The sequence below is a fragment of the Carlito syrichta genome, unplaced genomic scaffold (genome assembly GCF_000164805.1).
Source record: "Carlito syrichta isolate Samal-C Ts95f unplaced genomic scaffold, Tarsius_syrichta-2.0.1 Scaffold39610, whole genome shotgun sequence".
Classification (NCBI taxonomy): domain Eukaryota; kingdom Metazoa; phylum Chordata; class Mammalia; order Primates; family Tarsiidae; genus Carlito; species Carlito syrichta.
In genome coordinates, this window is record NW_006983706.1 from 51,130 (window position 1) to 73,389 (window position 22,260).

The 22,260-nt window shown below is 38.2% G+C and overlaps 1 protein-coding gene across 1 annotated transcript in view; it reads left to right on the plus strand.

Moving 5' to 3' along the window:
* The window catches only part of DNAH11 (dynein axonemal heavy chain 11), a 194,522-nt gene that overhangs the window by 45,758 nt on the left and 126,504 nt on the right, over nt 1–22,260 (plus strand). The window contains exons 12-16 of the mRNA XM_008047908.2: nt 1,959–2,105; nt 13,928–14,041; nt 16,896–17,039; nt 17,668–17,850; nt 19,289–19,390. Coding sequence (XP_008046099.2) covers nt 1,959–2,105; nt 13,928–14,041; nt 16,896–17,039; nt 17,668–17,850; nt 19,289–19,390 — 690 coding nt within the window. The remainder of the gene's footprint in view (nt 1–1,958; nt 2,106–13,927; nt 14,042–16,895; nt 17,040–17,667; nt 17,851–19,288; nt 19,391–22,260) is intronic.

A 22,260-nucleotide genomic window follows, 5' to 3' on the forward strand; every position in this document is an offset into this window, starting at 1 on the left:
TCTACACAAAGACCTTTATGCTGCTATTGGATAACCACATTCACCTCCTTCCCTTCCTTCCCATCATCTGAATAATCCCTGGTCATCACTAATCTAGTTTCCATTTCTAGAATTTTGTCATTTCAAGAATGCTATATAAATGGAACCACACTGGATTTTTTCACACAGCATAATTCCCTACAGAGCTATCCAAGGTATTGGGTGTATCAATAATTTGTCACTTTTTATTGTTGAGTAGTGTTCCACAGTGCGAATGTACCATATTCAGTCATTGAAGACATCTGGGTTATTTCTGGGTTTTGGCTATTACAGATGTTACGAACATTCATGTATAGGTTTTTGTGTGAACATAAATTCATTTTCCTGGGATAAGGGACTGAAAGTGAAATTACTGGGCTGTATGGTAATTGTATGTTTACATTTATAAAAAACTGGCAAATTTTTTTCCATAATAGCTGTGACATTATATATTACTGCTAGTAATGTATGAGAGATCCAGTTCCTCAGCTTTTTTGCTAGAATTTGGTGTTATCACTAATTTTTATTTTAACCATTCTATAATAAATAGCCTACACACACTATTCTAAAATATGGTGTGTAATGATATGGTAGTTTTACCTGTATTTTCCTAATGGATGATTCTTTTGACTCTGACCAAACATTAAGACCAATTTCTATTGGCTAAAAAGAACAGAAAAGCAAATGTCACTGTGTAAAGTTACCCTGAATTCATAAAGAGGCTAAGCAATCAGTCTTAGCTTAAATTATAATAGTACAAATAGCAGCCATAGCAGTAATCGTGTGCTTTAAGTAGAGTGTAAATAAACTGTGTTGGGTGAGAATTACATGATTACTTGGATGTAATAATGGGATGTTCCACAAGATGAAACTACTGAAATGTCTTTAGCAATTGAGTCAAAATAGATGGTTATAACTGTTGTTTGCATCTCCGATTTTTAAAAACAGTAATGTTTATACTTCTGGAAAATAAATGGAATGGAGAGTTAATTATTATGATATATAAAAATGCTTTCAGATATTTCTGAGAACTGAGTCCTGTTTTTCTCTCTAGCACTTCTTTCTCCTTTAACTTACATGATTTTCAAACTTAGAGACCTAGTGGTACCTTCTAGATCTAATGAGATTCCAGTTTAAAAAATGAACAGAATCATCCTTTCTTAGTAGATGAATTTTTTGATGACTTAGAAGTCTGAGTCCCGTAAGAGCTGAATGAGGTTACTTAGTATTGGACAGATAAGAGATATATACTTTTATGACGCTCGCTGGGCTTTTGGCCACACCATACTGATACTCCACAAAGCACATGTAGTTAGCCCTTCTGAGTGGGTATTGAGTTGAGTGTTGGGTTAGCTGCACAATCATACACATAAATTAAACGTTATATGAGGTGAAAAAAATCAAGAGAGCTGTTTCGTATTTTATGGGAAGAGGTTGCATTTTGATATGCAAACAATTAATCTGCAGACAGACAAGGAATAGTCTTGTCTTCAACTTACCCGAAACCTCCAGCAATCTTCTATTGGAGAGTGTAAAGCATGCTTCTTCTAGTTTGTCACTGCGGCTATCTTCCTGTGACCTCTGCTGCCTTGAGCAGGAGCTGCCTAGGGATGTGGAGTGGCATGTGCTCAGATAGATACCTCTGTTGGAATTTCCCTGGAGGCACAGATTAAGTAAGGAAGAGAGATTTCTCTAGTTGGTACTGACACAAATTAATTCTGTTTCCCACAAAATTACGAGAAAACGTGGTTTGTTCATTCTCATGTGCAAAATAAAATGGGGCCACATTTTTGCAAGTGAAACTACAGTGAAATCAGGGTAGAAATACATGCAAGACACAAATTGTTAGGGAACCCTGAGTTCATTCTCAACAATAAGCTGTAACTGGAATTTATTGTTGCCAATGCAAGTGACGTCAGAAGAATAATTTTTTCCTTTAGGTGGGAAATCTAAAAACTAGACTCGCCTCTCAAGAAGCTGAGTTGCAGCTGAGAAATCATGATGCAGAAGCTCTGATCACAAAGATCGGGCTGCAGACGGAGAAAGTGAGCCAGGAAAAGGCCATCGCTGACGCTGAGGAGCAAAAGGTCAGGCTCATTCCGCCATTTGAGTGCTGAGCTATATTTAGCACAAAATAAACCTTTGTAGGTGAACAATTTTGAACAACTTCCTCTCCAGGGAGCATAAAGTCTAAGGAATTATTATAGTTACACATGTAACAGCATTTCACACCATGATTACCACTTGACCTTTCTTTACATTATGCATTTGCCCAACCTTTTAGCTCTTTTAATGATATGAAAGAACAATAAATACTGAGCTCATTCAAGCATATAATGGATGTGGATCTTGAACATCAGGCCTATTTGTAATACAGTAAAGGTCAGGAAGTCACCTCGGAGGTTTCTAAAGGTTTCCAGTTTTTAGGCAAATTGAACAACTCAATTGTTAACAAAGCCCATTCCTTCACTTTGCAAGATGGTTTTCGAATTTTGCATTTTAATAACACAACTGGAGTTTATTATTCAGCCCTAAGCTAAATTTATTCTTTTTGATTTGATGGAGGCCCTGGCATTCTGTATTATGTTTTATTGTTGGAAATAATTACTTTTACGATTCTATAGAGTCTGCTTTCTTTCTACTGAGGTTTCCATCAATTCTGAAATAAATACAACTCGTATTTTATCGTCGTCTTTTACTAAAACTTCAGCTACAAATGGAAGATAATGTATTTAATTTCCCAAAAAATAACATGGTAAAGAGATAATAAATATTTGTTTTAAAAATGGAATAAATATGTATCTGTGAGGTACAAGTTTCTCATTTTAGATAAAAAATTATGATCAGGACCTAATTAGTAAAAAAGTGTAAATCATTAACACTCTCATTGAATCAGAAACCATAATGCCATTAATCTTGTATTTTAGGATACCTGAAAATTTGGAGTTTTTCCTGTGGTGTTGCTAATCACTCATAAAGAACTGAGCTTTCTTTCTTCCTTTCTTCCTTTCTTTCTTCCTTCCTTCCTTCCTTTCTTTCTTTCTCTCTCTCTCTTTCTCTTTCTTTCTTCCTTCCTTCCTTCCTTCCTTTCTTCCTTCCTTCTTTCCTTCCTTCCTTCCTTCCTTCCTTTTTTTCTTATTTATCTTAAATATGTGGAGTACAATTCAGGGTTAGGTATACAAATGTTCATTATACAGAAAACCTTGTTGATGAGGTGTGACCCTGCCACTGGCAGTTTCCCACTACCGCCAATCCCTTTCTTACAGTATTATGATAGTTGTTCAAGGTCTGCTTATGAGTGAGAACATGTGATACTCCGTTCTTTGTTTCTGTGATAGATCACTCAGTATTATAGCCTCTGAGTCCATCCAAGTTGCTACAAAGTTCATAATTTGTCCTTTATGGCCATGTAGTATTCCATCGCGTATATGTACATTTTTTTTTTATTCCATTGTTTTTGATGGGCAGCACATCTGGTTCCATGTTTTTGCTATTGTGACTAATGCTGCAATAAACATGCATGTGCAGGTATCTTTTTCATAGAGTGATTTGAGTTCCTCTGGGTATAATCCCAACAGGGGGATTGCAGGGTCGAATGGAAGGTTGATTTTTAAATCTTTTAGGAATCACCAAACTGTTTTCCAAAGAGGTTCTAATAGTTTACACTCCCACCGACAGTGTAGAAGTGTTTCCTTTTCCCCACATCCTCTCCAGCATCTGTTGATTTTTGCGTTATTGATGATGACCATTCTGACTGGAGTAGGGTGGTATCTCAGTGTGGTTTTAATTTACATTTTTTTTGATGACTAGCGAGGTTGAGCATTTTTTAATGTACCTGTTGGCTGTTTGTATGTCTTCTGCTGAGAAGTGTCTATTCATATCTTTTACCACTTTGTAATGGGACTGTTAGTTTTTTTCTTTTTTGCACATTTCAGTTCCTTGTAGATCCTAGATGTTAGGCCTTTGTCAGACATACAGTTGGTAAATATTTTTTCCCAGTCTATGGGCTGTTTCCCTGCTCTCTCAATGGTATCTTTGGCTTTGCAGAAGCTTGTCAGTTTGATGCGGTTCCACTTGTCTATCTTATCTCTTATGGCATGGGCAGTTGGAGTTTTGATCAGGAATTGGTTGCCAGTTCCAATTTTCATAAGGGTATCTCCTGCAGTTTCCAAGATTCTTATAGTTTGAGGTTTTCTGTTTAGGTCTTTGATCCATTTAGAATTGATTTTTGTGTATGGCGATAAGTAGAGGTCTTATTTTAATCTTTTGCATATGGTCAGCCAGTTTTCCCGGCACCATTTACTGAATATGTTCTCCTCTCCCCAGTGGGTGGTGGTGGAGGCCTTGTTGAAGATGAGTTAGTTAAGAAATTGAGATTTGGCTTCTGGAATCTCTATCCTGTTCCATTGGTCTATATCTCTGTTCCTGTACCAATAACAGGCTGTTTTGATTATTGTAGCTTTGTAATAAAACTTAAAGTATGGGAGCATGATGTCTCCTGCTTTTTTGTTTTTGTTTTTGTTTTTTGCTGAGGATTGTTTTGGTTATTTGTGGTTGTTCATGTTTCCATAGTAATTCCTGTATTGCCCTTTCCAGATCTGAGAAAAATGCTGCCGGTAATGTAGTGGGTATTTTGTTAAATCTGTAGATTGCCTTGATTAGGATGGATATTTTAACAATGCTGATTCTTCCAATTCATGAGCATGAAATATTTTTCCATTTGTTTGTGTCATCTTTGATTTATTTGAGCAGTGTTTTGTAGTTTTCATTGTAATGATCTTTGACTTCTCTGGTCGGGAAGATGCCAAGGTATTTCATTTTTTTGTAGCTATTGTGAAGGGGATTGTGCTTTTTATTTGGGTTTCTGTTTGTTTATTGTTGGTGTATAGGAATGCGACTGACTTCTGCACACTTATTTCATACCCTGAGACTTTGCCAAAGTTCTTTATTAGTGAAAAGAGCTTTTTGACAAATTCTCTTGGATTTTCAAGGTATAGAATCATGTCGTCTGCAAAGAGGGATAACTTAACTTCCTCTTTTCCTATTTGGATACCCCTGATCGCCTTCTCTTTTCTGATTGCTCTAGCTAGGACTTCCAATACTATGTTGAACAGTAGAGGTGAGAGTGGGTATCCTTATCTTGTCCCAGTTTTCAGGGGAAATGGTTCCAACTTCTGTCTGTTTAGCAGTTGCTGGCTGTGAGTTCCTTGTAAATGACTCTTACTATTTTGTGCTATGTTCCGTCTATGCCTAGATGTAAGAGGATTTTTATCAAGCAGCATTGCTGGATTTTATCAAAAGTTTTTTCCACATCTAATGATATAATCATGTGGTTTTTGTCTTTATATCTATTGATGTATTTAATTATGTTTATGGTCTTGCGAATGTTGGACCAGCCCTGCACCCTGGTGATAAAACCTATTTGGTCATGGTGGATACTTTTTGAGATGTCTTGTTGAATCTGGTTTGCTAGAATCTTGTTGAACATTTTAGCATCTATGTTCATCAAGGATTCTGGCCTGTAGTTCTCTTTCTGTGTTGAATCTTTACCTAGTTTGGGTATCAATGTGATGTTAGCTTCATAAAATGATTTGTGGAGAATTCCATCTTTCTTGATTGCCTGGAATATTTTCAGTAGGATTGGTATCAGCTCCTCTTTGTATGTTTTGTAGAATTCTGCTGGAAAGCCATCTGGTCTGGGACTTTTTTTGTAGTAGTTTTCTTGTGACATAGTCAATTTCCTGGATTGTTATTGGTCTGTTTAGGGTTTCGATTTCTTCTTGTTTCAACCTGGAGAGGTTGTGTGATGTTAAAAAGTCCTGGCTGGGCTCCATGGCTCAGCCTGTAATCCCAGCACTTTGGGAGGTTGAAGCAAATGAATCGCCTGTGCCATCTGGTTTGAGACCAGCCCAGGCAATTTGACACAACCTCAACTCTACAATTAAAAAAAAAATCAACCAGGCATGGTAGCACATGCCTGTAGTTCTGGCTACTTGGAAGGCTGATGCAGAAGGATCACCAGAGCTTTGATGCAGGTTGATGCTGGGGTGGCCATGAGTGTGCCACTGCACTCCAGTGAGACCCGAACTCAAAAAAAAAAAAAAAAGGGACAGAAAATCCTCCATTTCACTTAGGTTTTTGAGTTTGTTTCCATACAGGTGTACCTAGTAATCTCTGATAACCTTTTGTATTTCTTCGAGGTCAGTTGTAACTTCATCTTTTGCATTTGTGATTGTGTTTATTGGGCTTTTTCTTCGTCAGTCTAGCTAAGGGTCCATCAATCTTATTTATCCTTTCAAAAAACCAGCTTTTGGTTTCATTGATATTTTGTATTATATTTTTGTCTTCTATGTCCTGAATTTGGGCTTTTATTTTGGTGATCTGGCTTCTTCTGCTGAAGTTAGGGTTTTGGTGATCTTGCTTTTCCAGCTTCCTCAGGTGATTTGTTAAGCTGTTAACTTGTGATTTTTCCATTTTCTTCATGTGTGTTCATAGAGATATGAATTCCCCTCTTATCACTGCTTTCATGGCATCCCAGAGATTTTGGTAAGAAGTTTCTTCATTTTCATTTGTTTCCAGGTATCTTTTAATCTCTGTTTTTTTCCGTGTTGACCCAGAAGTTGTTCAGCATCATGCTGTTTAGTGTCCATATCTTTGTGGGTTTGGGGGGAACTTTGTTGGTGTTGATATTTATTTTTATTCCACTGTGATCTGAGAAGGTGTGTGGCAGTATTTCAATCTTATGGAATTTGTTTATGCTTCATTTATGGCCAAGGATGTGATCAATCTTACAGTAAGTTCCATGTGGTTATGAGTAGAATGTATATTCCATGGTTGTTGGGTGGAGCGTTCTGTAGGTATCGATGAAGACCATTTGGTCAAATGTCACATTGAGGTTCCAGATGTCCTTGTTGACTTTTTGTCTTGATGATCTGTCTAGGGTTGTTAGTGGGGTGTTTAAGTCCCCAGCTGTGATAGTGTTAGAGTCAATATCTTTTTTTAGTTTACCTAGAAGTTGCTTTATGAAAGTTGGTGCTCCTATGTTGGGTGCATAAGTGTTTAGGATGGATATTTCCTGTTGATGGATTGAACCTTTTTTCACTATATAGTAACCTTCTGTATCTTTTAAAATTTTTGATAGCTTACAGGGTATTTTGTATGATATTAAGATCATGTCTCCTGCTTTCTTTTGTGTTCTGTTCACCTGAAATTTTGTTTCCTATCCTCTTACTTTGAGTCTATGAGTGTCCTTTCTGGTGAGATGAGTCTCTTGGAGACAATATATTGTTGTCTTAAGATATTTTATCCAATTTGCCATTCTATGTCTTTTCAATGGTGCATTTAGTCCATTCACATTCAGGCTAATTATTGAGATTTAAGAGTTTATCCCTGTCATGAGGTTCTTATAGAATTTGTTGTTGTTGCTGCTGTTGGTTTATTTGTTTGTTGTCTTTCTTTTGACTTTTGGATTGATTCATGTGTGTTTTCAATTTTTTTCCTGCATTCTTGGTAAGGACGTTGATGTTCTTTTTTTCTTTTCTTCTGTATTTAATACTTTTTAAGTGTTTCTTGTAGAGTTGATCTGGAGGCAGCATAAACTCTTAGGGATTGAATGTCTGGGAGGGATTTTAAGTCTCCATCACTGATGAAACTTAGCTTAACTGGGTAGGTAATTCTTGGTTGAAATTGTTTATCTTTGAGAACTTTGAAGATTGGGCTCCAAGCTCTCCTAGCCTGAAGTGTTTCTGTAGATAGGTTTGCTGCTGTCTAAGTAGTCTTCCCCAGTAGGTTGTCCAGCCTTTCTCTCTTGCTGCCTTTAGGATTTTTTCTTTTATACCTACTTTGTGTAGGCAAATTACTATGTGTCTAGGAATCTTCTCATTTGTTGTCTTGCAAGGGTTTTCTGAATCTCTTGTGTTTGAATGATCACGTCACTGATGAGATAAGGGAAATTTTCTTGGATAATTTCATGGACTGTTTGTTCCAGGGTGGTCTCTGTCTCTCTATCTGCTTCAGGGATTCCAATTAATCTTAGTTTTGATCTACTGAAATAATCACTCATCTCTCAGAGGTTTTGTTCTGTGTTTTTTCTGTTTTTAACAGTTTGGGTTAGTTCCATATTTTGGTCCTCAAGCTCTGAGATTCTTTCTTCTGCTTAGCTAATGCTTATCAGTTTGTTATTTATTTCATTCATTGTATTCTTTATTGTTGTTATCTCAGTTATCAACTCTTTCATTCTTTCTTTTTGTCTCTCTTCGTTTCTATTTATTCTCTCTATTAATATCTTGATATCTGGGTTTGTGGTTGGAGACAAGCCATTCTTAGGGCTCTTCATTTTTTGAATTCCGAAGTCTTTATTCTTACTGGCTGACCTCCCAGGTGTCTGTGTGAGAGTCATATTCTTCCTTTGGTTTTCCTTCATTTGTGTAGGTTTTCCTCCCCCCCCCCCCCCCTTTGTTTAACCTCTTCTTTAATTCTTCTGTTCAGTGATGGAGGGATAACTTTTATTTCTGTTTGCTCAGTCTCCTATTCTTCCTTATGTAGATCCTCTGACTTTGTTCAATTCTGAAGCTGGATTGGGGATGGAGGCCTGTGCTTTTTGCAGTTTTGAGATTTAATTAAAGGAGGAGCTGTGATTCAGAAGCTGTGATGCAGATCCCAGTATCTACTGACAGGTGTGTGGACCCCTAGAATCCACTTCCCATTGCCTTACAATCTGTCCATGAAGTTGGGATGTCTGTTTGCCCCCTGAAAGCAAAATGAGATAAGAAAAGGAAAAAGAATGGAAAAAGGACAGAGGAAAATGAAAGGAAGATGGAGAGAGAAAAATAGAAGAAAAAAACTGGCAGGTGTAACAACTAACAAATTAACAGAGCAACAAACAAAGACAGGAAAAAACAAAAAAGCAAAAACATACAGACAGTCATACAAACAAACAAAGATGCCCTGTTGGTGTACTCTCCTTTAAAAATACCTATACACAAACAGAAAATCTAAAAAAAAAAAAACCACTAAAATAACAGAAACAAAGCAAGTGCAAAAACATTAACAAAAACAGAAAGAAAGAGAAGAAAAAAAGCAAAACTAAAACAAAAAACAAACAAGAAGAAAAAAAACTCCTCACTCTTTGGCCATTTCTGTAACTCCAGGTTCTTGCTGCCACCTCCATCTTAGGGAGCAGCTCTGGTATCCAGCCCCTCCCCTCTTCTCTCAGCACAGGCAGGTAGGGTTGCTCTCATTGTGGGTCAGATGCCCCACAGACTACTGTGGGAGGAGGATGGATCAGATCCAGACTCACCCTACTCACTGCTGCTGTCAAGTCTCCCACTCAGATTGGACATGTCCTTGCCTATTGCAAGAGCATGGGGGAGGGATGTCTGTTTCTCCAAATCTGATGAGAGATTAATCTCTGGGTACCAAGATGGAGGCTGGGCAGAGCTGGGAGGGACAATGCAAGTCTCTGCCTGGTCCCAGGACTGAGAAGATGGCACTCATCAGCATCTCATCACTGGCATTGGAGCTTTATTCCAGATTTCCATGACCTGCCTTCTCCATTGTTCCTCCTGCTTGTGCCCGGACTGCTGCTGCAGGTGATGGTGTGGGCTGGGTCTCAGGTGGTGAGGGGCAGCTGTTCTCTGCTGCCTTCTCTCAAGAGAGCCCCGAGAACAACAGATGATCTTGTGCACCAGAGGCTCCAATCTCAGGGTGGCGGTGGGTTGCAGTAACCTCCAGAGAGCCCTGGGTGCATGAACCTGAGTCTCCCCTCAGACAAACTTTCACTCACCCACTGGCACACACCCACTCATGCAAAGAACCTTTATGGACACTTGCTTTTGCAGAGACTCTCACAGTCCAAACTGTCCCGTCACCATCTTGCCTGGCAGCCTATTTTTTCTTTCTTTACTGATGTGTATTGACATGATTTTCTTTATCTTGAACACAACTAAAGAGAAGTAAATTGAAAATTAAAACTCTACCAGGCAAGGTAGGGACCAAAGGGTGGCTCAAATTTTACCCATACCATGTCCACTTGTATACCTAATCCTGAACTGTATCACACATCTTTAAAATAACATACATTTTTAAAAATACAGAAAAAAAGAAAATTAAAACTTCAAAAAAAAACAGCTTTAAGAAATAAAATATGGCATGTTTGAAATTCTTCAACTTCACAAGGCACTTTTAGCATGGCCAGTGAGTAGATAATTCCTAATTCTGGTAATAAATGTTTCCACTGATTTTTCAGATAAGTGAGGAGTGTCCTTTAAAATATATTATGATATTCAGTAATTAAGTATCACACATAATATCCCGACTATAAGCTAATTTCACCCAGGAACTATTTTTCAGTCATTACACAAACGTGTGATGTTCTAGTAATTATGATATCATAATCTGTCACAACAGATAACTTTTGGAGATCTTAAAGTATAACAAGTACTCTAGAGTTATTTTTGCATTTTTGCATGTGAGTTCCTTAGACAGATCCACATAGAAGGGGAGATTTTAGCCAATTTGAACTCACCTGACAGATTGTTTAGTGAAGTTCTTCAAACACAAAAACACATACTATTTTTTCTATGTTTAGTCCTTACCAAGAAATTAAAATATTTCTAAATATTTTCATTTTATCCATGGAGCCGAATTTAATTATACATAACAAATTATAATTGAACACCTGATTTTTTACCTGCCTTTTTTCTAGGCTATTAGGATATTTGACAAGCAACATGCCCTCATATAAATTACATTGTAATGGAAAAGACTGACAGGAACAAGGAACACGTTGAGAAACAGGATCTTTTGAGTTGATAATAAGTGCTCTGATCAAAATCACGTAGAGCTGTGATGGTAAAAGGAACTACTGAAAATTGGATGGCCATGAGAAAATGATATTTGTAATCAAAGTGGGCAGAATCTCAAAATTAACCCGAGTCCATGCCATGGGCTCACATTTGTTGTATATTCAGCAATGTGCTAGATACCATGCTGCACCTTATTGAAGGGGTTGAATATGGACAATTTCTATGAAATGGGGATCTCAAGGTTTCATACATGAGCAGGAATTTAACAGTGATGCTGCATAACTCACAAAGTACATTGTCATGTTTGATATGACTAAACAAGTGTGGGGGCTGGAGATTGCCTAGCTGTGCCTCTTGACAACCCCTGTGGAGAAGCAGCTGGAAATCATTGCTTTAAATTTTTAAAATAATCAAGGACCATTTAACTACTGGCATTGTCAGCAGTGGCTGTGAGTAACACAAGCATTGTGAAGCCTATGAAAATTAGTTCCTCGTCTCTGACTTACCAGCTCCAAATCCTAAGAATCCTCTAATCACATTCAAACTGCTTCCTCCCTTGAGGGGACTGTAATCCTCATGAGTGGGAGTGCCTTCTAAATTGAAGTGCTGATAAGAATCCCTTTGAAAGCTGAAGACCCGCCTTGATTTTGAGTGACTGTCAGTTTTTGTGTGTGTTTCTTTTCTAAATGTGGCTAGGTAGGAGTTCTGGAGGATCATCAGGAATTTCTTATAATCTAACGGCAGGTAAGAGCAGCATTATCAGTTTGCTGAGGCTTCCATAACAAAATACCACAGACCAGGTGGCTTAAAAACAGAAATTTATTTTCTCAGAGTTCTGGAGGCGGGAAGTCCAAGATCAAGGTGTTGGCAAGTTTGAGGCCTCTTTCCGGGGCTTACAGATGATTGCCTTCTTGCTGTCCTCACGTGGTCTTTCCTGTGGGCAGCCTTTCCTGATATCTTTTTTATGTGTCCAAACTTCCTCCTCTTATAATACCACAGGCAGATTGAATTAGGATCCACCCTAATGACCTCATTTTAGCTCAGTCACCTCTTAAAAACCCTGTCTCGAAATTGTCATGTTCTGAGGTACCAGGTTTAGGGCTTTCACATATGAATTTTGGGTGGACACAATTTAGTGCATAACAAGCAGTTATTGGGACTTGATTCTCTCCCTGTGATCACTGCTGAATGTTATGAACATTTGCAAGGAACTGTTGACTGTAGCAGAGGGCAGAGAATTTCTGGTGGACTCAAGGGTGGGACTATCTATCTCCCAACCCCTGCTTTAACATACAGTGTAGAGGGAAAACACACATTCCTCTTCTCTCTTCTCTAGGTTGACCCTTGCTGACTATGACCCAGGAGCCATCATGCAGGAGAAATTGCACACTTGGCTTACCAAGTCACTGAGATATACAGAATCATCCTTCCTCTAGTATTGGGAGAATGGTATTGGGAGTGAGAAATAACTTGACCAACTGAGAAAATTTTCTTCCCTTGTACTTGTGGGTTTTTATTTATTGTTCAGGATCACTTTGTTTATCAAAATTATCCAAAGGAAAAACTCCATCAACAATCAAGGAGTCAGAAGGAGCAGAACAGTAACTCCCAAACTCATAGAAATAGCACTTAAAAGAAATACTCTTTGACGTTTTATCTAGAACTAAAAATCTATGACCAATGTAAAATGATTTTTAAATGATGCTATTATAAATGGTAACAAATAGCATTTATAGATTCATTATATCCTTATGGAAAATAAATAGTCCTGAGGTAATAACTCACTCACTCACATACACTCTCTTTCATCTGTAGCAGTGTTCTTTAGCTCCCTGAAAATACAGTATTCTTAGAATTTTTGTGGTCCATTCCTGGCAGTGTTGAGGGCTGCAGTTTTGGAGTAGTTCTCATTAAGCATGCAGGGTTTTCTTATTTACATTAACGGTAGCTGTGTGCATATTAGCAGGAGGCCACATATCTACCCCGAACCAATTATGTTCATAAAAGGTGCAGTATACAGCAAAATAATGGTTAATCAGGAGAAGGGTAATTACTGCTAATAAGGCTGCAGTAGACAACATAATTTGTTGTGAGCAGTGTTTAATTTTATGGTATAGTTAAACCTGTTCATTCCAAACACATCTGAAGAAATACACTTTTGTTCACACTTTATATTCCACAATCACCATCACCATAGGAACCATACCCCATAGTGACCAGATCCTGGTACCCAGTGCCACAGCTTTGAAACTCAAATTTCTGCTGAGGACTAAAAATTCCATCTTCTTGGTCATTCAAATTCTATAGGTATCCTATGAAGAGGAAGATTTTTTAAAAACCCAACATCACATTTTGGTTTAGTTCAAGTTTCCCAGCATGGTTTCCCACTATCTGTATTATATTCCATGTCAAGAGGCTGATGCAGCATCCTCTTTGGACAGGGAAGAGGTACCACTGGGCCCACAATAGTAGGATGGGCATCAAACTGCTCTGTTACTGAAGACAGATCTGGGCCCTTACCATATCTGTGGTTTCTTGCCATATCCTTGGAGCAAGCAGTGATGCGACTTCATTAAAATTCTATAGTTAAGCGTTCAATCCAAGATATCCAGACTAGAGTATCTTCTAACCAGTTGAACAAAAGAGCTTCAAATCTGTTCTTAAGGAATAGCCAACATGGTTTCTAAGCAAATGTTAACAAAGCTTAGACAGAGAATTCTAGCAGGAGTATTTCGTGGCCTAGGTAACTGAACCAGCTTGAATTTCTACTTGACCAGGACTCTCTGAAAAAGAAAATCGAAGAATAGGAGACTCACTCAATCTTGCTTTTGTTATTAGTGACACCTTATAATTAAAGCCTTTAGGAACATTTTGATACTTTATTTGTGGTGGAATTTGTCATTGTGTATTTTGTACATTTACAAAACTTTGCACGCCTACGACGCCTGAAGGGAAATTGTTTTTACAACAAATTTCTCACCTGTTCCACGTATAGAGAAGTGAATTATTTAACAGTGCGTCTGAGCCAACCTACAATTTTTGATAAAGATATCTAACATAATAATTTTCATATGTGGGTTTGTGTGCTTTTTCTCTTTAATTAGGTGACAGCCATCCAGACTGAAGTGTCCCAAAAACAAAGAGAATGTGAGGCCGACCTACTCAAGGCTGAGCCCGCGCTGGTGGCTGCTTCAGCTGCACTCAATACACTCAACAGGGTAAAGGCGATTTCTTGGTTCTTCCTCGTTCATCAAAATAGTACTCAGAGGCTATTAGAGTTTGAGTAACTGAGCTGAGAGTATAGCTTATGCATTCCAAAAGTTTTTTTTAAAAGGAAAGACATGGTGGCTCATACCTATAATCCCAGCACTTTGGGAGGCCGAGGTGAGAGAATTGTCTGAGCCCACGGGATCAAGATCAGCCTGGGCAACTTAGCGAGACCTCATCTCTACAATAAATCAAAAAATTAGCCACACATGGTGGCACGTGCTTGTAATTCCAGCTACTTGGAAGGCTGAGGCGGAAGGATCGTTTAAGCTCAGCAGCTCGAGGCTGCAGTGGCTGTGAGCATGCCACTCCACTCCAGCCTGGGCGACAGAGTGAGACTCCAACTCAATAAGTAAATAAATAAATAGCGACAGGGTGAGACTCCAACTCAATAAATAAATAAATAAGCAAATAAAAGGAAAGGAAAGAAAGGCCCATCAAATATTAATGTTGAAACAAACCTTTGAGGTCATCATCGTAGTTCAACTTCCTTTCCCTTCCAGGACTCAGTCCTACCGCACCCCAGTAAGCGGTCCCATCCTGAAGCCATCCAACACTATGAGATTTATACTCCTATGAAAGGCAACTGGAGGGGACCAGATCCAGTTTTTCATAGTCTATATCGCTTTTAAAAGCTGGAAGAGGGATTCTTTATTTTCTTTGGTATGTAAAGAGCAGTATTGATGAGAGATTCAGAAAGAACAATGGGAACAGGGATACCTGGGTTTGGTCCCCACCATTTCTATGAACTTTATCCTTTCAGTAAAACAATCTCACTGAGCATTCACGTTTCCATAAAAAACAGTAGCCTGCGTTGCTCACAAGCATTTTATGAGGGAAAGTGAAACTGTGGGCAATGTTATTTTAAGTACCAATAGTTAAACTTGTCCTGGGCTACTTCCCAGCTTCTAGGGAGAATCCCAGGAAATCATCAACCCTGAGGTCCTTAAGATTCAACTTCAAAAGTAAAGGATCTAAATTTTCATCATTCTTCAAAAAAAGAAAAAAAAAATAGAAAATACTCGTCTTCTAAGAATTTTTTGAAAAAAATAATTTTGACTGTGAGCAAAGAGTTACCTTGTGGAAATTTTTTATAGTATTTTCATAAAACTGAAAAAATTTAAAGAATGTAAATATACCATGATAGAAGGCTGATTATTATACATTCAAATGTGCTGCTGTTAAGATGATATTGTTGAATACTAGTTAGCAATGCTCATGATATATTAAGTGAATAAAGCAGATTATAAAATAGGATATATTATGTGACTAATTTTTTTGGTAAGAACATTCATGTGCATAGAAAATGATTGGAAAAAGTAAAAGGAGAATTGGTTATCTCTAAATACTGGAATGTTTATTTTCTTCTTTGTGTTTCTATAAATTTGCAAATTTTTCTCTGACTATATTATTTTTTACACAAACAAAATAAAATAATGTCACTTAAAATATAAAGCTAAGTATATTTACAAATGATGAAAGAATCTTGATTAACCAGCTCTGAGTTATTACTCACATTTTTTAAGTCTTTATTTTTCTCTTACTTTACACCTTTTTTATTCTTTGCAATCATTTGCCAAATAAATAGGCAGTTTATGGTAAGGGAGAAGAATAAAATTTAGCATTTGGCAAAGTTTTATAAGCAAGGGTTTATTATGTAGTACATAAAATATCACAGGAAATAGCTGGTTGTTGGTTTTTGTTTTTTAAATCATGTATCATGAACCTACATGTACTTCTTATACTTACTAATTTCTACCCCCAAATATTTGCCCCAATACTTACAATTTATGTCATCAATTCCATCTGTTGGGAAACAGGTAAGTCAGTTGTCTGCCATGAAGGGATTAAGGAGTGGGGAAGTACATTCAGTCAATCTTGTCCCCTCCCAGTTGAGAATCCCTGTAGTACAATGGAAGATATTCCCCTTTCTTTCTTTTTCTTTCTTTCTTTCTTTCTTTCTTTCTTTCTTTCTTTCTTTCTTTCTTTCTTTCTTTCTTTCTTTCTTTTTCTTTCTTCTTTATTTCTTCCTTCCTTCTTCTTCTTTTTTTATTTTTTATTTTTTATTTTTATTTTTTGAGTAGGGTCTCATTCTGTTGCACAGGCTAGAGTGCAGTGACACAATCATGGCTTACGACGTCCTCCAACTCCTGGGCTCAAGCGATCCTCCTGTGTCAGCCTCCTAAGTAGCTTGGACTATAGGCACACACCACCACACCTGGTTAAATTTTTGATTTTTTGTAGAGAAGTAGTTCCACTATGTTGCCCAGGCTGGTCTTGAGCTCCTGGGCTCAAGCAATCCTCCCACCTCAGCCTCTCAAAATAATGGGATTACAGGCATGAGCCACGGCACCCAGTAGAAGATATTTTTTATAATCGTGCACCTAAGACAGAAAAACAAAACTAAGAGACATTGAACTAGGGAATTATGTATCTGGGAGGGGCCTAACAAAATGCAAATGTATTACATAGCAGGATAGAACTCATAAATATCTTACGACCTATATGCTTATCACATTTCCTGGTCTCAGTGAGCAGGGGTCTGCAGGACTGGTATACCAGATTTTTTTTTCTTGGAGGTCAAAAAAGACACTGATGTTTCCAGAGTATCTAAGAAGTCCCCGGCAAGGACTGAACCTCCTGGGGTCCCAAGGTAGAGTCTCTGGGTGGGTGGCAAAGAACTGCTCAATCTAGAATGGTGTGATAAGGGCAGGTAAGAGGCCACTGAAGACCTGTTTGCCAATTTCACAGCACTTCCCCAGACCTTCCCTGGTCCTGACTGTGTATGTAAACTGTTTTCCTCAGGTCAACCTCACTGAGCTGAAAGTCTTTCCTAACCCTCCAAATGCGGTCACCAATGTTACTGCAGCTGTGATGGTCCTCCTGGCTCCTCGGGGCAGAGTACCCAAAGACCGAAGTTGGAAGGCAGCTAAAGTCTTTATGGGAAAGGTATCCACCAGCCCAGCAAGATGAAAATCCCAACAATTTCCATATTGTTTTTAGTACTGTGGTTATGATTGATAGCAAAAGAAGTTCAAGTTCAAAGAAATCATCTTCGTGGTTGCTGCATTATTCTGCTATATGCTCTCTAAACGTACAACTTTTGTTTGCCAAGTTGGAGGTTAGCTTGGGGTTATGACATACCTAAGTCAACGCCAGCATCAGGTGGAAGGTTGCTAATTATTTGCAAAATTATGAAAGTAGTCAAGTGTAGGAGGGAGAAAATTACAAGGATTTCTTAGGCTGGAAAAAATGTTACTAATGTACAAGAAGGTGAAGCCCAGGGACTTTTTGGTGTATTTTGCCTTTTCTTTTCTGCTTTTCTTTTCTTCAAAATGTGAATACCTCCTGTGCCGAGACTGAATATTTTACCCTGGGATAGAAGAGGTTTTAAAAGTGTCCATTGCTAATTCTAACTTCACACTATAAAGACTGAAAAAGTCAAACAGTAGGATAAATGCAGCTTGCCAATTTTGCTTTTGTAATGTGAGTCCTAAAAGCTGATTTTAACTTTTGATCTTGGAATTTTCTCTGCAGCCCGAAATGGGTTCATTGCATAAGTCTTTTTGCCTTGCAGGTTGATGATTTTTTGCAAGCGTTAATTAACTATGACAAAGAGCACATTCCAGAGAACTGTCTAAAAGTGGTGAATGAACAGTATTTGAAAGACCCAGAGTTTAATCCAAACCTGATTCGGACCAAATCTTTTGCAGCAGCTGGACTCTGTGCCTGGGTCATCAACATCATTAAATTCTATGAGGTAGCCATCCTAATTTGAAGGTTGACAGGTGTTATCACAAAGGGTTACAAACATATCAATTTCTAGGTCAGTAGAAAAGGTAAAATAATTTGATATAATATTTCATTTTCTGATAAAGTGTATGCAGTTCTAAGAATGAGACATGGGCATGTCAGAGCAAACAATTATATGTAGGAGGATATTTGAAATGTCAGAAACTTTTTTTTTTTAGGATAGAGTGACTACAGCTACTTTAGATCAAACAGCACTAATTAATTTGATTTAATTAGATGAAAATTATTACATTATGATTTATATTTATTTACATTTAACTATTCAATTCATGTTGACTTGAAACAACCACAAATCTGAATTCCCATCGAATTAAATTAATCCCTGTTCTCAAAACAAAAGTTCACACCTACTCTATTATACATATAGGGAGATTAGGAAATAACCATTTCTTTGCTTCAGTATTTTAATGACAGATACATTTCTGCCTGTACGGGGTCTAATTTTAAATTGGCACTTTAGGACAGGATACAGATAGATTATCATTTTATGTAGTCATGTATTTGTCAAATATTTATTACCAGCCAACTATGTCCCAAGCACCTTGCAGTGTACCAGATACACAAATGGAACAAGGCATGGCTCTTGATTCTGAACAATTCTCATTTTTGCCTTAGAGGGTTGTGTTATATTCAAATATGGAATTACTGAGAAAAAGTCAATTTAGCAAATGACATTTTCTTTTTTTTTTTGAGTTGGAGTCTCACTCTGTCACCCAGGCTAGACTGGAGTGCAGTGGCACACTCATGGCCACCCCAACATCAACCCACTGGGCTCCGCAATCCTTTTACCTCAGCCTTCCAAGTAGCTGTAACTACAGGCGTGCACTACCACACCCAGCTAATTTTTTTTTTTTAATTGTAGAGGCAAGGTCTTGCCAAGTTGCCCGGGCTGGACTTGAACCCGTGGGCTCAGGCATTCCACTCACCTCAACCTCCCAAAATGCTGGGATTACAGGCTGAGCCACCAAGCCTGGCTCCAACTATGGTATCTTAATGGTGTTTGAATTACATAGCATTTTAGGCTAGTACTTGTGACTCTAAGATTCAGAATAAATAAGTAAATAACAGTGGGCCAGAGAGAACGTAGAAGGCTATGTGGATTTTGCTCTGCCTTTAGGTGGTACATGGCTAAGAAATAACAGAACAGGCGCCGTGGTTCATGCCTGTCATCCCAGCTACTCAGGAGGCTGAGATGGAAGGATCCCTTGAGCCCAACCTGGGCAACATAGCCCTTCAAAACTAGCCTGGACAACATAGAAAGACCCCATCTCAAAACAAACAAATTGCTAGGTGAACTAGAGATTTTAATTATAAAGCTTCCAGTCTATGTAAGATTGAATGATTATTTATCTTCTTTGCATCTTTATTACTTTATGAATTTTCAGGTTTACTGTGATGTGGAGCCAAAACGCCAAGCGTTAGCCCAAACGAATGTAGAATTGGCTGCAGCTACTGAAAAACTAGAGGCTATCAGGAAGAAGCTTGTGGTAAGTGCAAACTGTGACACCGAAGAAGTTCCCAGGAGATGGTGCCTATCTCCAGTATAGGATCCCACCGTCGGGCAGGGCCATATCCGAGCCCTACCAAACAGCAAAGAATTCGATCTTTAATGAGTGTATTTATTTCTGTACTCATTCAGCAGATATTTCTCATCTGCTCAATGCTAGACACTGAACTAGGAAAGTGCACACATTCGTTATTTCCACATGATCTGGCGGCGGGAGGAGAAGGGCTGTTTGTAGTGATCAAAGGCAAGACTTCCAGAGGCAGAATGTCTAGTTTATATCCTAGCTCCAATGTTTACTGTTTTACCCCCTCACGAGTTGACTAACCTCTCATCCTCTGTTTTTACATCTGTAAAACAGGCATTAGAATATCATTCATTTCTTAAGATTGTGAGGATTAAATAAGTATTCATATTAATTTACCATGATACCTGGCATATAGTTAAATGCTTAGAGAATAGTAGCTGTGAATATTATCATCAATACTATTTTTACAAATATGTAGACCATATTTATGGAGTTAAGAATGTATTTCCTTTTAGGCAACAGAGTCTAGCTGATGTCACTTTCTACAGAATCTTAAACAGGATGGCTGCCACATGTCCCAGCCCGGACCCTAGTGCCCAAATAAAAAACACAAATGACATTCCTGTTGTTGCTCGAACTGGAGAGCTAGGGAGAGCTAGTCACCAAAGTCTGGTAAATCGATCTCCCAAAGTAGAAGTGATCAACATTAATGTGCAGGAAAAAAAAAACCCTTGGAACTTCTAAGATGTAGATTTCTGGACCCCACATAAGTGCAAACTGATTCTGAAGTTTTAGAATGGGGCTCCAAAATTTGAATTGTAAGTAAGAATTCCACAAGATCCAAATACTGATGGGTGAGATTTTACTGTGAGAAATCACTGCCTAGACTTTCTGTGTATCTTCTCTTCTCTGGCCCTGTCTACTCCTTTCTCTGATTTACAGTGAATTGGATTCACATCATTGCTGTAGTAGCCTCCTCACTGGTTTCTCTGATATCAGTTTCTTGCCCTTTCAAATTCATTGTATACAGAGCAAATATGATCCTATCCCTTGGTTGTAAAACAAATCTTCCATTTAATCAACATCATCTTCTTGGTAAAATCATTGCCAAGCCAGGCTTGTTTTTCTGGTCATGCCAATCACTAAGACAATGAGTTTTGCATCAACACAAGATTTTATTCACATGGCAACCAAGGGAGGAAACAGAAGAAAAGGTTTCAAATCCACGTCCTCAAAGATGGGATTTAGGGATATTTATGGGATAAATAAGCAGGATGTTCTAAGGTGTGGGAAAAGGTGATTGGAGGTAAGGAGAAGTGAGGTAATCAGCAATCTGTGCAAGTGTGGTCAGATTCCATGGCTCTTCATAGGACTTATGTTCAGAAAATGATACAGTTAGCATGAACTGCAGGTGGAGCTTTTGCCCTCTGATGTCAAAATTCACCTATCTGACACTCATGCAGGCCCAGTTGAAGAGGTGATCTCAACTTGTATGAACTAGACAAGAGCTGATCCCAAGTTCTCGAAAAACAACTTAAGCAACCATAGCTATAGTGAGATTATCTGGAAGGAACCTAGTGGGAATACTGATATATATTGCTTAGCTCTGTAATGTTGAGCTATATGGATTTTTTAATCAACTAAAAGCAAATGACTGAAAACAAGTGAGGCAAGTTTGGTGGTTAGCCCTTGGTTTCAAAATCCTACCTCATGAATATATCGTCATCATCATCATCAATATAGTTGGCACTTAAAGGTCACCCACTCTGTGCCTGATGCAGAGCTAAGTGTACATTGATTTAATAAAGTCATCTTCAAAAACCTTAGGAAGCAGGTACTGCCTTGGACTTCAGTTTATAGATGAAAATCATAAGGTACAGGATGGAGCTGGAATTACAGCAATGACCAGTGACTATTACCCTATCCTTGATGTTGGCAAACTTCTGTTAAGAACCAAATAGTAAATATATTAGGCTCTGCGTTCTCAACTCTTTTTCTAAAGTTTATATTCAACTAGCTAATTGATGAGATAACATATTCTGCCTACTTTTTAAATTGATACATCATTATTGAATATATTTTTGGGGTACATGCAATATTTTGATACATGCATACAATATGTAAGCAATCAAACCAGGGCAAATGGGATATTCATTACTACACATATTCACCCTTCCTTATGTTGGCAGCATTCCAGTTTTTCTCCTTCAGCTGTTTTGAACTACAAAACAAATTATTCTTAACTACAGTCACTCTATATAGTCTTAATCTTTTTAACTGTATTTTCATACCCCATTAATCCACATCTTTTCATCCCCTCCTCCACCTATCTTTCATGACCTCTGGTAACCAGCAATCAACTATCCACCTCCATGAGATCCATTTTTTAAATCTCCCACATATGAATGAGAACATATGGGCGGTTTCTTTCACCTGTGCCAGCTTTGGCACGTCACCCTGTCTTTTCTCTCTCCTTTCTTTAATAAACTTTATTTAAAAGTACAATCTTTTTTTGTACTTTTGAAGACTATATGTAAATATGAAGTATCATGAATGGCTGCTCTACTTTCTCAAATTCAGAATTAAAATAGAATTTGAATAATTAAAAATAAAGGTCTTAGCCGGGCTCAGTGGCTCAGCCTGTAATCCTGCCCCTTTGGGAGGCTGAGGTGAGTGGATTGCCTGAGCCCTCGGGTTCGAGACCCGCCTGGTCAGGCGAGACCTCATCTCTACAATAAATCAAAAAATCAGCCCGGCGTGGTAGCGCATGCCTGTAATTCCAGTTACTTGGAAGGCTGAGGCGAAAGGATCGCCGGAGCCCAGCA